General features: G+C 42.6%; 1 protein-coding gene and 1 long non-coding RNA gene across 2 annotated transcripts; one reads left to right on the plus strand and one right to left on the minus strand.

Moving 5' to 3' along the window:
• Nucleotides 1-858: 858 nt before the first annotated feature.
• foxf1 (forkhead box F1) lies at nucleotides 859-4,010 on the minus strand. Its single transcript, XM_037096083.1, has 2 exons — nucleotides 2,601-4,010; nucleotides 859-1,466 (listed from the first exon to the last, which is right to left on the minus strand). Exons 1-2 carry the CDS (start codon nucleotides 3,577-3,579, stop codon nucleotides 1,303-1,305), a joined length of 1,143 nt encoding a protein of 380 aa, XP_036951978.1. The 5' UTR covers nucleotides 3,580-4,010; the 3' UTR covers nucleotides 859-1,302.
• Nucleotides 1,341-17,603, plus strand: LOC119018429. Its single transcript, XR_005074756.1, has 3 exons — nucleotides 1,341-1,479; nucleotides 4,737-4,856; nucleotides 14,529-17,603. It is a non-coding gene; the product is annotated as an uncharacterized LOC119018429 (long non-coding RNA).
• The last annotated feature ends 343 nt before the right edge of the window (nucleotides 17,604-17,946 follow it).

Genomic DNA, 17,946 nt, shown 5'->3' on the forward strand with positions numbered 1-17,946 from the left:
CTGCAAGCTTTCATATTTATGAAATAATCCTGTTGAATGATTTTAACTGTTGTGACGTTTTTAAAAAAATCGTTTTTACTCCTTGATCACTCTTTTGTTGCCAATTTTGGGATGATTGCGTAATAATGCTCACCCACTCGTGTCCCCCCTAAAACAGTCCCCATGAATTATGGATGTGTCATGAAAAAAATCGAAATATGTCTCGTTCTTTGGTGGATTTGAGCTCAAACAGCCCAACAGATATATATTTTTTTTATTTCTTACAAATGATTTGTTGTAATATAGCCTAAAGACCAGCCCCTCATCGACGGACTGCGAAAATTCTTCCTAACAAAATATAAGTATACAGTGCTGAAAGTAATGTTCTACATACATCTAACACAAAACGACGTAACAGTGCTTACAAATATATCCTCAATTCTTTCATTTTTAAAACAAATAACAAGCGTTCTGACAAATATTGCCAATAAAGCGTATACCTCCTTGGCCAATTCGCCTGAAATTTTAAAATATGTAGGCCTACAGAATAAATAAAAAAAAAGTTGCGCTTATAGGCTATTCAAAAAAGTGCCTTCATCATTTTTTTTGTTTGTTTTTTTGTTGATTTTTTTTGTTACACAGTATATATGGACACGTGTATGCGATGTCCATTGTTGTTCATTTCGAAAATTCAAGGCTGGTATGAAAGTCCAAGAGAAAAACAAAAACATAAAACAAAAACATAAAACAAAGAGCATCAGTCTAATTCGTCACAGAAAATAAAGGTAACAACTTCAGACGGAGAAAAAATTGGACGTGTGCATTCATTTTTTTCTTTCTTTCTTTTTTTTTTTTTTACATTAGAAGAAGAAGAAGAAGAAGAAGAAGAAGAAGAAGAAGAAGAAGAAGAAGAAGAAGAAGAAGAAGTGGTAGTCATCCGCTCTGCAGGACTAAGTACCAAACAGCAGCAGGGTTTCATACAGCCAGTCTTTAACCCCGCTGGTCGATGTAGACGCATGAACAAAACAACAACAAAAACGTTTGTATTATTATATATTATTATTACGTGGTTGCTTTTGTGACGGGCCTTGTCTCCGCGTCTTTTGCCGCGTGGTGTGGAAGAAGAAAAAAAAACAGTACAGAAAAAAGTAGTCCGGGCTACTTGAAGCGGTGAGCTGTCTCCAGGGGGGCCGGGGCAGGCCTCGCTCAGTGGTTATTTTACTCGTTTTCTTCGCTTCACTCTGCCTGCCTGCCTGCCTGCCTGCCCGGCTCCATGGCTGTCACACCGGGCCCTCTGGGTTCTGCACAGTGTCCGTGAAGGCATCACATGACGCAGGGCTTGATGTCCTGGTAGGCGACCTGTTGGTGGTGGTAGTAGGAGCTGCTGCTCGGCGAGTGCATCGCCGAGGACGTCATGGCGTTGAAGGAGAACACGAACTCCTTTCGGTCGCACATGCTCGGGGACTGGGAATGGTACCGAGGAATACCTGCGAGGAAAAGGTGAAAAAAATATATGTATTGGTTAAAACCAACAGGGAAGTCTAGTGACACAAGAAAAGGGGTTGACCTCAAAAAACAACCAAAACATTTGATAATAATGAAATGATCACAATTACTTTTACTGGTAATTAATTGTCAGTAATCCATGACGTTTCCTCTGCAGCAGCCGGTCCTGACTCAGACTTTTGTGGATCCAATAATATACAATATAATAATAATAATAATGATGATAATAATAATAATAATAATAATAATAATAATAATAATAATAATAATGTAAGAACTGTATACAGCTATGTTAAATTAAAATGAGAATTTAAATGACTCCACACATCTTCCTCCAAGACAATTTATTTCTCGAAAATCCATGGAGATAATTTTTTTTTCTTTTTTCTTGTTTTTTTTTCTCTCAATTTAATTTGCAGAGGCCAGATAAGACCTCCACTCTGTTTTTTTTTTTTTTTTTTACTCCTGGTAGACCCCGCAGTCCGTTTAGCAAGCACGATTAAGATTGTCAAAAGGCGGAGGCGGGCTTGCAGGGCTAATTGACAGTGGCCCTCTTGCACGCCAGTCCCGCAGGACTCCGGGCCTCGGGGCAAGGCAGGCTGGTCCTGACCGCCGCTTGTTTTTCTTGCCCGGAGATTGGCACGGCTCTAAACTGTCCCGGCAGACCCTCCCTGCCCTTTGTGACTCTCTCTCTCTCTCTTCTTCTTCTTTTTATTTTCTTTTTACCACTTCCAGAAACTGAAAATTAATTAATTAATTGGAAGCAGGACAGACATGGAGCTTAATTTTCGTGGGAGAAATGTGCGTTTTATTCATAGTTGCATCATTTTGCTTTAGAGCGTTTGAGCTGATTTCTTCTTCTGCGTTTTGTCGACAGGAAATTAGAGATAGAAATATTCACACCAGGTTGTGTCACGCTCCTTATTTTTGTTTCCTTCAGGCCCACATTTGGCGTTAGACCATACAAATATTCGAAAGAAAATATAATTTGGACCTTCTAGTAATTACATGGTGTGGTGTTTGTATTTGTGCATGTCCCCGCATCGTAAATGTTCTTGTTCCCTTTATAAAAGTCTTCTGCAGTTGTGAATTCGACGGGATCGTGTTGAGCTTACCTTGTAAGTCTGTGGTGCTGTGCCCGTTCTGGTGCAGGTACGACTGGTCTAGTGAATGCGTGGGCAGGCTCGGCTGCAGCGGGTTCGCCCCTGGATTGCAGGGAGACAGCGGCTGCTGCTTGATGTAGGAGGCCCCGTTATTGAGCGAGGCCGAGGGGGCCGGGGCCCACGCCGAGGCTGAGCTCGAGTAGACGGGGTGAGGCTCCATGACTCCCCCGCTGGTGAGCAGAGGGGAGGCGGAATTGTCGTGGTGGGCATAATCGCTCCCGGTGGACCCCGTACAACTTCCCATGTAGGAATGTCCACTGTTGGTCGACAAGTGTGACATGGTGTGCCCGGACAGACCCATCCCCTCCATGTTACCTGCCAAGTGTCCGTTCATCATCCCTATCCCGCTGTCCAGGGACAGGCTGTTGGGCGGGCAGGACAGGCCCCCGCCGCTCCCCTGGAAGTTGTAGGACTCGGGGATGTGGTTGAATCCCAGGCCGTTCATCATGCTGTACATGGGCTTCAGCGCCTGGCACTTGCGCCTGAAGCCCCTGGGTCTCCTTCTGAAGGAGCCCTCCTCGAACATAAACTCACTAGCCGGGTCGATAGTCCAGTAGTGGCCCTTCCCTGGCCGGCCGAGGCCCTTGGGCAGCTTTATGAAGCACTCGTTCAGGGACAAGTTGTGACGCACGGAGTTCTTCCATCCCTGGTACGAGCCCCTGAAAAACGGGAAGCGGCTCTGTAGGAACTGGTATATTTCACTGAGCGTCAGGCGCTTGGTTGGAGAGCTCTGGATAGCCATGACTATTAACGCGATGTATGAATACGGGGGCTTCTCGGGTCTGCGGATCCCTGCGTTTGTCTTTTTGGTTTTCGTAGTGGAGGAGGCGGTTTCCATCACCGCCGTCTGTCCGTGCGGCTTCTCCGGAGCAGACATCGGGCTGCTCTGAGCAGGAGTCTGCGCTGGGGGCTGCTGGACCTCTGCCGTCATTGGTGGGACTGAGTTTTCGAGATGGCACACGAAAATGGTTGATTTCCACCTTCCCAACACTACGAAGTTGGACACAAATTCGCTGACATAAAGGGCCAAAAGAAAAAAAAAAAAAAAAAAAAAAGGAGAGAGAGAGAAGTGGGTAAACTTAACGCGCGAACCAAAGGCGAGACTTCTCTTTTCCAAACTTCTTCCGTCTGGTTCCGTCCTGCAGCAGTCTGAAGCCGAACCGCCTCGTAGGCTACGCAGCGTCCGAAATATGGGATAAGGAGCAGAACAGGAGCCGCTTTCCACTTCAGTTGGTGTGTTGTCGTGCGTCCGAGGAGCTCACTTTTTACTTATCTGTTGCCATCAGCGCATTGGAAGCTGGATGTCTTGGCCATCCGAACGTTGGGACCCGCCCAGTTCCCTCCTACTCCAGTGGTGGGCTGTGAGCTTGCACATCTGTATGCGTTCACTTTTCAGAGAAATGTTTTTTCCCCCCTTTTCCTTACATTGAAATAGGGAATATATCTCTTATATGGCCTGTTTAAACCTATAATACTAGTTTATGACGGAGAGCAGAACGACGTGGCTTCAGATGGCTTATGATACATTACACAATGATCAAATATCCTGGCTGCGGCCTTTAGTTACACATTACTTTGTTATTTAATATGACCTTACTTCATTTTCAAGCTTATCTTAAACACAGTATATTATAATATAAACTGCCATTTTTTCCACAAACGTGCTGCGCAAACTGCATCTCCTCCATTTTTTTTTCAGGCCACATGTTTGATGCACCGGCACGGCCAGCAGGTCACGTCTTATGAAACTTATTGAATATTAAAAAACAAAAAAACAAAAACTTTTTTTTTTTTTTTTTTGTAGTTCACAAAAAGCATTTAGCAGAGAGCGTGCCCCTCATATTCACCACCACCCTCCCGATTTCTGTACAAGATAGACAGGAACATGGGCAGGATGTTTATACAGCAGAATGTAAACATTTTCCCTGGACTTCTTTAAATAAAAAATCAAGCAAAAGCCCCGTTGAGATCAGCTAATACTCAATCTGATGCGATATGCCCGTCTGTTCGCAGCGGCCCATGTAAGATGTTGGGACGTTTTTTGCACATGAATATTGTTTGTGTAATGCAGTCATAATATTTACGCAGGGGACGCAGGAGGAGTGAGGTGGAAGCTCTGCCGAGCTGTGAGCGCAGAAACTCGGACGGGGACTCGAGGATCGACTCCTGCGGGGAAAAGTTTTGCCATCGAGTGGTTCAGAAATGAAGGTAAGGTGGATTTCACACTTCATCAGACAGAAAATGAGAATTTAGTGACAGAGTGGGAAAAAAAAACCCCACAGACGTGTTCGGTTTGTTTTATATCTTATAGAACAATCCGAAAAATAAAGCTCTGCTGAAAGTTGTTATTCTTTAATTGCTTGAACTGAGTTGTATTTTACCCAGGAGAGGATGCGCATCTGTTTGTTTATCTGTTTGTGTTTTCCAAAGTCGAAACGCTTATTCTGTCCCTCGTTTTTACTGCCTTTTATACAGCTGCGAGCGAGAGCTACTGAAAGACGATCACTCCATAACCTAAAACTGTTGACAGTGGGCTGCTTATTGTTCCCTGGAGATCTCGATTGCCTCAGCCTGCAACCTTTTGCCTCTCCGTGAGCCTGTCGTGCTTCTGCTCTCTGTCGGCGTTGCTGTTTCTAGTGCGTGCTCACGATGACTTTTTAGTTTTGACACAATGGAAAATAACAGCGGAGAAAATAGTGAATGAAGGTTTTTTCCCCCCCCCCCTTTTCTTTTCTTCCTTTTTTTCAAACAATGTTTTCCCTGTGCGTAAAACCAGACGATGTTTGGAGACTTTCTGTGCGTAAAGGTCACCAGTAGCTCCTATAATATTTTTTCTCCTGTAGAATATCGTGACAGAGTGTTCATGAGTTCAATTTGAGGAAACATTTAGATTAAATTCCGATATAAAACATGGAGTGGTGTATTGATATTTACCGGAACTGCCCAGTCCCGCTACTTCTTCTCTCTCTCTCTCTCTCTCTCTCTCTCTCTCTCTCTCTCTCTCTCTCTCTCTCTCTCTCTCTCTCTCTCTCTTCGAGGCGGTTTGCCGCAGGGAAAGCGAGAAAACAATTCATTGTCAAATTCTCTTTGTCAGCCCGAGGGTGACAGACGTGCCACTGTTAGTTTTTGCTGTTGCAGAGGAGATTTAAACCCGCGGATAAATGAATGCAAGTATTGTTTTAACCGGTGCCTGCTCGGCCACTCGCCTGGAGTGAGGGCCACACATTTATCAGCGCAGCGGACCACCCAGCGCGCACCAGGGGCAGGCGCGCGCCCGTGCTCTCCTCTGCCCACTGCATTTAATTACCGCTGATGACTTCATTCCATTAGGGCGCTTTTTTTTTTCTCCCCACACACTCATGCGCCCCATGTCATGTTATTCTTTCTTTGTTATATGTCGGCCTACGTATATATTTCTTACTCGCACGTGCGTTCAAAGCCGGAGTCCGTGGTGGTTGCGTGTTTACGCACGCCATCAGTGTTGGCTGGTGATGCGCTACTCCCCGCTGCATTCTCCCTCCGCCAAAATCAGTTATTTTTATTACCTAAGATAAGCTTTTATTGGCATGTAATATTCAATACTGAGAATGAAGTGATCAACCGAAAATAACGAGTATCTTAACTGCACCATGATGTACTCGCATCATCAAAAGTCTCATATTTAAAACCACTAAATTCATAATTTTTGAATATTTCACTCGCTCGGAAGAAATATCTGCCATAACAGCGTCGGTGGCACGTTGTGTTCGTCATTACCGAGGCTCGAGTCCCGAGGTCAGAGCTCCCCGGTTGCTGCGTCGCAGAGACGAAGTCATGCACTTTTCCATGACGTCCCATCATGAAATATTTGACAGCGCTGCATCCTCAGGAATGCTCGGCCACTTAGGTGGAGGTACACCGCAGAGTGCACAGTCCTGACAGGCTTTCCGGACTGTTTTACCGTTATTTAGTGCGCTCGAACCCATTTTGGAGCCATTCTAAAAATCGCGTCGTTGCACAAACGCGCACGTAAATGTTTTGTTGTTGGTTACACTTTTCCTCCAGTCGACTCAAACTCTCGCACGGTGCCACACTACACCGAGAGGCCCACAGCAGATCATTTAGGCCCCTTTCTTGTACAACGTAAACAAGATTCTCAGACTGAGTATTTCATTATTTACAGGACATGCAGTTTAGCATCGCAGCGCCTTTTCATCCCCGCAGAATTAACTCCTGATAGTTTATTGTGTTCGAGGCTACGTTGCCCTACATTATAACAACAAGCAAGTCAGGACACGGTTAACTTTAAAAAATAATTGCTTATTCATACCAATTAGGCGACTACACCCGGCGGATTACAGGTCCAGCAGCTGCAGCAGCGGTGCGCAGTGTGACGTGATTTGGCCTCACGGACACACATTTAATTGTTGAAGGGAAGAGGCCTGATCCAAGGTGGCTCCGAAAATGTCTTAGTGTAAGCGTGGATTTCATTTTCTCGACAAACAATCGTCTTTGAGGAACAAGCCAGTGTGTGTTCCTTGGCGGCGAAGGAGGGCCGCGGAGGGTCACCGAGAGGCCGCGCGCACTTTGTTTGGAGGACGCGGCGACAGAGTGATCGATCAAGTGGCCCTGAGTTCATCCGCCTTGAACTTGAATCGGGTTTTTGAAACAAAACTCACAGAAAGTCGGTCAAAGAGCGAAACAGCTTCTCCCCGAAAATTAAATGTTTACAGCAGGCGTGTGATGTCCTTTGTTGAAAATAAAGTTTGCTGTGGACTGAGATAATCTGGAGAGAAAACAAGTGTTTATTGTGTATTAATGTATTTATATAATCACAATACGAAGGTAAAAATCTGAGACTCGTGAACATGGCTGGTTTCAGAAATTCCAAATGTCAGAGGGCCTCGTGGAGTTTGATGTGAGTCTGATTTTCTTGAGCAGCCTCATGACACACAGATATCTTGGATAGTGTTTGTTTTGTTCTCTCGTGTCACGCAGGAGGAGACGTGTGAAGGACAGGCATTCAAATAATATGAGCTTGACGCACAAATGCAAGTGACAGGCTGACAGCTTCGTGCAGAAAAAAAAAAAAAACAGAAGATGAAACAAAAAGTGCGTTTTAGAAAATAAACCTGCTGCTGGTTCACTTCAACTTTACGTTGATGCGACTCGAGTCACCACACAAGTCATGTTTATATATTATTATACTCTTGTTTTTATTCATATTAATCGTGTAGATAATTTTTTTTTGTAATTAAACTATTAATATTGTACAAAATGATTTTAAGTCTACTGTCTTCAAGCTCATGATTTTAAGATGCATCCTAATCGGCCCTCTGGCTCTTTGTCTCTGCAGCGTCGCCTTCGCTTCGCTCAGCATTGTCGCTTTAATTGAAAACAGTGTAATGTCGAGGTGGGTACCCCCTCATCACTTTCCCTGCGCTGTAGGTGGCCGTGTATATTTTCGTTTAAGTGGTGTTTATGTGAACGAGAGAAAAGGACGGGATTGCTAGCAGACCGCTGATTGCGCGTGTTGGGTCTCTCCATGGATCTGAAGTGTATTTGATGGGCACCACCCTCTCCAGTAATCAGCTGCAGCGCAAGTGCGCCCGATGACTTTTTAATTTTACTTGGCGAGATAGCTGCTCTGCGCCCTGCTGTTGTGTGTGAAGGGCTCTCCAAGGACCGATCCAAGCGCCTTTACGCACGACACTGATTCCAAACCAGCTTATGTGCGAGCATCACTGGCCCTGTTCTGACTGCGTTAGAGTTAAAGCGATAAAAAAAACCGAAATATTAGGTGAAATATTCAGCCGTGTTGCAGATGTTACAGTCATAATCGGATATTTCATTGCATTTTATTTGTTAAAGAGTGTCACGCGTGAATCTAATCCTGTTTTTGTAATCTGAAATGTAGATCAAGTTTAATAACGGTCTTTATAATACAGGGCGGCTGATAACAACGTGCCAGGAGGTTAGCTAAGAATTAAATGTCTATATATATATATATATATATATATATATATATATATATATATATATATATATATATATATATATATATATGTATGTTTTACTTTTTACACACTTCTTAATTTAGCAAACGTGTCATCATGTCCATTCTCTAATCATCCTTTACGCAACGCTGTAAATGGATTTATTTATGCAATTATGACATTTCATTGTTTGTGGCTGAGACTCCGGTGGTTATTTCTCATTGGTCGGTAGAATGAACGCGTCACGTCTGGCACGCAGATAAACGCCCACCTGTCTGCACACCTGCAGCAACACACACGCGTTTATAAATCACAGACTCGAGCTGTTGCTGCCAATTGAGTGTCTGGATGAAGTAAAAATTAAATTGCACGTTACACTTAAATATCACGTGGTTTAGATTAAATATCGGATTCTATATATAGCGAGCAGTAATTTATCGTAATCTGAGACGTCATCAAAAATACCATTGTGATCTCACCTTTACGTAATCCGCTCCTTTGACGTGTGTGTCTCGGATAATGGAGCATTCGACGCGAAGGATTTGTGTATTTTTTTGTGTTTAAAAACAGCCCACAGTGAGCTCATCGGGACAAAACACATGAGTCACGGGTACAAGGACGTTGTTGTGAGAACTCCAGCCTCTTCAACAAATATCTCCACATGCCTTCCCCGCAGCAGTAACTGGTGAGCCGTCCTGTCAAATCAAAGATAACCCACTCACATCGTCAGGCTGACATTTACTCGTGTTCACTGTTCCTCCACGCGTTGGGAGGAGAGTCTCTATTTGACAGCATCATGTTGACAAGACAATAAAAAAAGGAAAGAATAAATGCATATGTAAAATTCGTCCTGGTTTATTCTGTGATGTTAGGCAGCACCACATAATTTGACATGAAGGACAGCAGTGGGGAGGTTTTGGCAGGTTCGGAGGTTTTTACAAATTCCAAACTGTCCAAATGTGGTTAGCACCAGAAGAGGAAATGTTCCAGATTTTTAAATACCTGCTCATAGTGGATTGGTAATTCAGCAAGTGTTGTCCCTGTATAATCCAAAATATAAGCATAATTTACTCACGTTCATGTCTGAGCATAAAGAAAGAAAAGTGATTGTGGGTATTTGTATTGTTTTTGTAAGTTTAGGCCACAGATTAAAAATTGTTTAACAATATTGCTGAATATTTAACCAGTTTTACAAAGAAATGTTTTTTATATTCAAGGATATTTGTTTTTTGTTTTTTTGGTTTGTTGAAACAAATTCTAACATATTCATAAAAAAATACAACATATGGGATAGACTAATACAAGTCCAACATATTTCCATTATTGTCCCTTTTGTTAGCTCATTGAGGCTAATTAAAATTGCACTCAGACATTAAAGATTAATATTTGAAAGGGAAAGAAAATATAATTTGTCTTCTCTGAAACATGCACATCTCCCTCGGTTCGACTGTTGTGTTTGTGTGTGGTCTTCAAATTTGTTTAGCGAACGATCGTGTATGAAGGGAAAGAAAATTATGTTTTAATTTCTTTTAGAGTGAATATTTAAACTGGGACACTCTTAGGTCGCTGCATAATTGCGTTTGGGAACAATACTTAACGTCATTTATTTTTTTATACAAGGCAGTTGTTTTTAGACATTCCACTATGTGAAGGGTTCATCGTTTGGGTAAAATATATTCCTGCTACGAAACATAAAATGCAAGTCTCTTTGTAAAACAATCCAAGGCCCACTGTTGGATTTGTGTGCATTTTAAATTCCAGTATTTTACATCGCAACATGTATTTAAAATTATCGGGGTCAGTTAAGAGCACTGTGTGCCCAGGATTGTTTTTGAAGGAGACTTGCATTTTATTTAATTCTTTTAATCATGATTATATTTCACCTATACAATGAACCTCTCACAAGAGGGAATAATCAGAGTACACCTGAAGTTTCCAAAGACCACCTGCATGTGATCACCAGAGAGAGTCAGCCCTTCAGCTCTGTTGCCCTCATGCAGTTCATTTTTGACTTCCACGGTGACATTTTAATCAAATAAACCCTGTTTAAAAAAAACAAAACATTTCTTAAATAGTTATTATATTAAATATAACACTGTAGATAAAGGTCCTTGTAATTATAAAATAGGCAATTAGATTAGATTAAGAGACAAGAGCGTTTACTGTCATTATTATACAATGTACAAGGAAAGTAAAAGGGCTTCATATTAAAGTGCACAAGAAATATATTGTAGGTGTATGTATAAATATATTGCACTGTTAGATGAGTTATAAGCTTTTGTATGAAGCAGTAGCAGTGGAGAGTGAGCGAGTTGGGCCCTTATTAACATACAAATGTTAATAAGCATCTTACATAATATGCTTATTAACATTATTTTGCGTAAAAATACTACATCAATTCTAATTCAGGAAAATCACTTGCATTTATTGTGAGATTATAAGACATGTTTTTGCACTTATATGAAAGTTGTTAACGTCTCACAAACCCATAGTTATATTCCTTATGATCTATTACTTAACGCTTATCACAAGGACCTTAATATAAAGTGTAACTTGTGTTATTTTTATTTTCAATGCCTGCTGAGTTAAAGCAGTATTAAAAACATATCGTGCTCTGCCATCCCGTCTCTAACTCCCAGCAATCGTCCAGTGAAAACATAAAATTTTCCTCCAGACGCCTCGCCACTCCTCTCTGCTCTGCTGCGGCTTCTCGAGGAGGCTTTCGGTCCCACACAGTGAGTGGGAGCCTGTTTGCTGCCCCACCCTGCAGCCCTGCACACCTCCCACAGCCGGTCCATCATGGTCTGTCTGATGCAGGGAGAGACATCAATAATAAGAGCTCAAGCAGAAACCACAGTGGGCATCACAAAAGACGGGGGGTTGGGGGGCGGCAGATGCAGGCCACAACTGGCTCTGCTGCAGGTTAGCTCCTTTGATACTCGCTCTGATGGCAAGTTTGATGGGTGCACACGGGGTGACATGGGTTTATACGTACGTGTTTACATGTGCGTTTACATAATGTGTACGGTGTTTATGCGCAGCCCACCAACTCTTTTTTTCTCGACTCTGAAGGGGGATTTTCCTGTGGCAAGCAGCTTCGGAAAAAGCAATTAAGAATTCCCAAACAGCGCACCACAATGGGAGATATCATTTGTGCAATGTGTGTTCCATGTCTCTCGCAGTTTTTGTCTGGAATGGGGCTGGCTATTTTTAATCTGCGCACAACTGAACCCACCTACAGAAAAACCACAAATTGAATGAAGGGGAGGGGGGTGAGTGGGCATGGTAATTGCCTATTGTGGAGCTCAAACTCCTCTGTTCTGCCATAAACAGCTTTGGTAGTTCACAACTTGATACCCAGCGCTCCTGCCAGTTTGAAATTATAGCATATCCTCATTGTCTGTGGGAACCCAGAGCCAGGCAGTGGTTGGAATCAGTCAGGAATGCTTTGGGATGGTAACTGGATTCGGTTGTAATGCCTAGCTCTCCGCAGCGGAACACTAGGGTGGGAAAAAGGCCGAGAGCATTTCCTGAGTGGAGGGGGGTCCCAGCGAAGCATCACACGCATGGGCATCATGTGACAGCGATCCTGCCAGGTTTTAGCCCATGATCCCCATAAAGAGAGGAGTACGGCAGTGGGGGGGGGGGGAGAGTGTGCAGCGGGCAGTGCCAGGGAGAGAAAACGAGAGGACAGGAAGAGGCTGAAGTGAGGACGAGAGAGGCATGAATCATGAAGTCGTTATAATGCAGCATGCGATGGAAGGGCAAGTGGAGAATAGCACGAAGCAAAATCAGCCGTCTTTGTCTGTTTATTTAGCAAAATGTGCGTTTGCTCCTGGAGTAGATGTGCATCCATGGGAAGTCCTTAGAAATCACCAAATTTTTTTCTGTCGTCTCTGGTCTGCATATGTGTATGTTTAAATGTAGCTCCTCACAAATATATGAATAACACAGCCGGGAGCACAAACGATCCATGTGCCATCAATGATCTTGATCACGACCCCGCAGAGGAAACTGATGAAGCCCACTGGATGGGAGGCAGAATCTTTTCTAGTGTCTCCAACCAAATCCTGTTGCCCGAGACTCAACCCTCCTCTGTAAAACCCAGAGCTGGATGAGAATCTTCAAGACAATGTTGGAAAACGAAATCTAAAAATAAATAAATAAATTTTTAAATAATTGTATAAAAACAGGTAAATTGAGTTGAAATATTGAGTTGTATTTAACCAATAAACTTTTGGGTTAAAATGCAGAAATTAAACAGGATATTTTACCAACTGGAAAATACAAGTCCTAGTTACATTGGGATACATGTCTTTTTTAAGTGAGACCGTTCATATATAATGAGTGAAAACTAAGATGGCACAGTCGTCTATGATTTTTCTTTCGAGGAAAAAGAAATAGAGAAATTTAGCTCTCTTGACCTTTCATTTACCACCAAGCTTCATTATTATATCTTGAGGTTAAAATAACACCATGTCTGAGTGTCAAACTCAAGACTCTGTACACCTGTGTTCCTGCTATGTAGCTTATTTATTTCATTGCTGGCAAACCTGCGTCATGAGAAGTTATGCTGCCAGCAGTTCCTGCTCGCACTAAACAGAAAACACAAAGAGCTGTGCAAAAAAATCTGTATCTGATGATCATGAGTCAAGATTAGACGAGATCAGGAGCACCTATTTATGTGTGAGTCAGTCGGATTTAAGGGTGTTTACGGACAGTGGGTTGGTATGGTTGTGGAGTTGTGTGTGTGTGTGTGTGTGATGTCTGCGTGTTTTAATTCGACTGAGTTATGGCTGTGAGAGGGAAGGATTGTGATGGTTGCGGCGAATCGTGTCAGTCGGGTGACAGGAAGAGTAAACAAAGTGTAACTGCAGCAATTAGCAGGCTGTTTGTGTCCGTTCACATCTCATCATCTGCTCCTGTTCGCGATCCCTCGGGTGAAAGTGTGCCTAATAAAGCTTGATGCTGATTACGCTCGATTATCCGTAAACCGCAATTTAATTGTCTTTTCAGCAGAGCAATCCAGCAAATATGGGAATGAAGGAGACAGTTTCTATGTTTGAAATTTGAGATGCAGGAGGAACCTCTCCTCCATCCACCTGTCGGCCTTCGTCTGTTTTTCTGTACACGCATCATGTGTACAGGCAGATTGATACATTGTTAATTCTGTTTTTTTTTTTTTTTTGTTTTAAAAAATGGCTGTCAATGGCTGATTCTGTTATTGTATCTGCACATATGAGAATGTTGCTGACTAAATATTTGTGCGTGCTGGCAGCCAGACGTTGCTCCGCTTCAGCTTCTGTAAATGCTTCGATGATCCTGGGAGGAATCTTTAGCCTGCAGTTGTCGGAGGGCTTTTTTATTTCCACCTGCTACCGGCCTCTTTTCCGTCGGTCTGCTCTGTAACAATGGCACGGGGAAAGGCTGCAGAGTGCAAAGTGATTGATGTTGCACTGTATTTGGCCCTTCTTCAGATAGGGGCCTGAGAGGAAGTGGCTATCCCTCCCTTCCAGCCCCCACTACCCTGCAATAACGGCGGGCACGGGAGGGCAAAGTGCTGATCAGGACTTTCTTAAACACAAAGTGCCAGTCTGCACAGAGCCCACGCTGGCAGGCTCTTATAAACACAGTTTCACGACTTATAAATCAAATTCCCACTAGAAGAAACGGAATGAAGTTCATTTGTGCCACACAATTAAACCCAGCTCCGACCCCTCCATCTTGTCTCCAGCCAATCTCTCTCTTTTTCTTGTGGTAAAACAAAGAAAAGAGATACAGGCTCATCACGACTGCATTCTTTCCATTTTGCTGAACCGTGCCAGAGAAGGTAATCTATCACCCAAATCACCCGTCTGTGTCTCTCTCTATTTCTAACCGTGTTTCTCTTTTCTCCTTCCTCCAGGCCCGAGTGGGCAGGCGTGCGGCTTTGGCCACAGGAAGCCGTGAATTCTGCGGAGAATGGAAGATGTCTTATGGGGAGACATACTGCCCCCCCACCCCCCCCCCACCCCACCCCACCCCGCCCACTCGCCACCCGAACATGACACCTGACCCCTTCGTGTGTTTACATCAGACCGTGGAAGTGAGAAATAGTGATGAGTCACTCCGGCTGTGTGTTTACACTCCAGAGTCACGCAAGGAAGGAAATCAGCCACGGTCTGCTAAAAGTGGCGAGGTGAGAGAGAATAGCTGCAGTCCCCCAGAGCTGCAGTGATTTAGCTCCGAGAGCCAGAACTTGTTTCACGTCATCGCTGCTGCAAAGACCTCCGACCAACAGAGAACGGCAACATTAGTGGCACGGCAGAGTGTTGTCGGGGAAAAGGCAACCGAGGGGTCAGAACGAGAGGTAAAAATTGATGCAACAAGCAGGAACAATTATTAAGAGAGATTGTGTAAATTCAGTTATTGAAAGTTTTGTCAGACACATTGTTGATCTCATCCAGAGGCAGGTAAAACCCACATGGCACGGTCATTACATGGACATTTTCACCCTCACTTATAACACGTTTTTCTTCAACTTAGGAAAAAAAAAACCTTTTCACTCTGTAATACATCTTGAAAAGTTCTCACAATCAATTTTTCTCAAAGCCACAATGAGAGCATCTTATTGTTGAATTTAATTAAAAAGATAAAAATCAACAAAATAGGATTTTAAACCCAGAATCCAAAAATGTTGTGAGGCTGTGCAGAACACAAATAAAACTGATATTGACATTTACTCATTTATAAACAGATATTACCAAGATAATATATTTAATATGTTTTACCTCATTAACTTCATTGATTTTTGTAATATCTGCTCTGAACTTGATACCACTGGGACATTCCACAGGTAAACATGTTTATTTGGAACAGGTGATAGAATTATGATTGGGTATCAATAGAATTATGATTGGGTATCAATAGAATTATGATTGGGAATCAATAGAATTATGATTGGGTATCAAAGGGATGTCCTAAGCAAACAAGGGTGGGGCGAGGTTCACCACTCTGCGAAACACACGACTGTCCAAAGGATATTTACCATGTGGGTTTGGGAACAGTTCATAAAACTGTTGCCTGTGAAAACAGTCCATTTGCAGATTATTGTATTGTGTTTTATTTATTCACATCATACACAGAGAGTCCCAACTCTTTTGGTGGTTGCACTGAGCAGTGATGTCAGATTGAATGGAGATCAACAAAAATTATCCAAGTTTCAGATTTTTGTTTTGTTTTAAATGATCATTAATACGCTTTATTGATATAACAATATAAAAGGCTTGGAAAACAAAATGTCTAGTTATGAGTCCCTGCAAAGGAAAATAAAATAAATATATAATTGAAGTGCCACACTTCACACCAACCTTAGGAACTATTATGCAGCACTTTGTTGTATCTTTCTTCATACTTACTTTCTGTCATTTTGTATAAAGTTGCACTAAGGTTAGAAAAAAGTTGATTTTAATACAAGTGCATGTTTAATTGTGTTGTAATCATTTATATTTATTTAAGTGACAGGCAGATTTTATGAAATCAAGTCAGAAAGTGTCACCTCTAATGGCTCCAGTGATATTTGTGAACAGAATTTCATAAAAATAGCAAATACATTAAAGTTTATACAAATCCAACACTCCTATGACATTTTAATGACTTAGACTAAAACAGGCAAGAATAACAGGTTTCTGTACACTTTATGCCCTTTAATGAGAATTAAATTCATTAATTCACTGTATTGTATTTTAAAATGTGTTGGAGTGTATAAATGATCTCACACGCGTTGCACTGGGTTGCTCTGGACGACTCTGCGTCCGCTGCGCTCTGAGGTGTGTTTACTGTGGCGAGGGCCAGTGTTTCAAACACACTGTCACCGCCGTCCTCCACACTGAGCGACTTTGGATTTCAGATTGCGCAACTGTTGTTTTCCAGAGATGGCTGTAGTTACTGCAGCGGTGCTGTGTAAATAAAAGTGACACTCTATTTCTTTCCATCACTACACCGGTGCGAGTAACTTCATTGCTGACTGTAGCGAGTATCCAGTTACACGCCCCCATACACACCGCCACAATGAGAGAGTCAGTGGCTCTTATTTTGGCTGATCTCTCCTGAATTGTAAGTCCTGTCAGAGGCTTTGATTGATAGTTGTGTTTATCACCATATTATTAAGTAATCAGGCTCCACCACAGCTGGGCCCGAAGCTCCTTAATTCCAGCTAAAGCACACGGCTTCATGCTAATTAAAGGTTTGGCCGGAGTGTTTATTTTTGTGAATTTTTTAAAATATAGTTGTCTGTGTTTTTACGAGAGTGCGCTGATTGTTGCATTTGCATCCTCTCTGGGACATTTAGCATCAACCTTTAGTGTTGCGTTCTCATCAGGAAGATCATGATTATTCATGATGACAGTGGGGGGAAACTCGTGCTGAATAAACTGCGTGTGGAGTGGAAAAATTTGAGCTTTTTTTTTGTAATGCTGTTTCACATTACTGTAAAAACTGCAAAATGACAAATAAGGTGCACGCTCTTCAGTGATCCTCATACATAACACGAGAGGGTCAATCAGTCTACGTTCTGTACATCGGCAGAGGTTTCCTCTCGCTCCGTTAATAGAGCCCGCGGCAGGCTGCGTTTGTGTATTCCTGAGGTAAACACAGTCATGGCAAAGTGGACATGCTGCTGAGTGTGTCCTGACTGGAGACAGAGAGCACCGTGGCACTGTATGACTGAGACACTGGCAGCTCTCTAGAGCTTGGGTTAATGTGATGAATGGCCATTTGGTAATGGGCCATGTATTAGGGCGAAATAGCTCTTTTAAAAGCCCGAGCCGGAGCCGTTGCTATGGACAATTTGATTCAGGAATCAATCAGGTGGCAGATGTTTCATGTTGGATTAGTCAACTCAGTCTCGGTCTCTCTCTCAGCCAAATGAAGGAGGAACTGCTTGAGTGACTGCGCGCAGTCAAAAACACATCAGTGATGGCATGTTGTTTAAAAAAAAGGACTTGTAGGAGCTGTGTACATACACTGATTGACCCTCAAAGTGAAAAATGTAATCATATATTTTGTTTTAGTTTTTCTTTGGAGCACTGTATCGGCTCAGCAGACTGTTGAGATCAGCTCAGTGTCAGAGAGTGAGGACGGTATGTACTTATCAATAGTTAGACTTCCAGTAATACAAATACCTACATTTGTTCACCGTGTACATTCAGAAGTTTCTATCATAATGTGGAAAGTTTTTCACATCCCATGCAAATATTTAGAGGTTTGGAGGTAATGATGTAATCATGAGGGTGGTTCGTGCAATAATTGTTCCAATATTACTATAAATGCTGCATTCCTTTCTT

This window comes from Acanthopagrus latus, chromosome 4 (assembly GCF_904848185.1).
Source record: "Acanthopagrus latus isolate v.2019 chromosome 4, fAcaLat1.1, whole genome shotgun sequence".
Lineage (NCBI taxonomy): Eukaryota > Metazoa > Chordata > Actinopteri > Spariformes > Sparidae > Acanthopagrus > Acanthopagrus latus.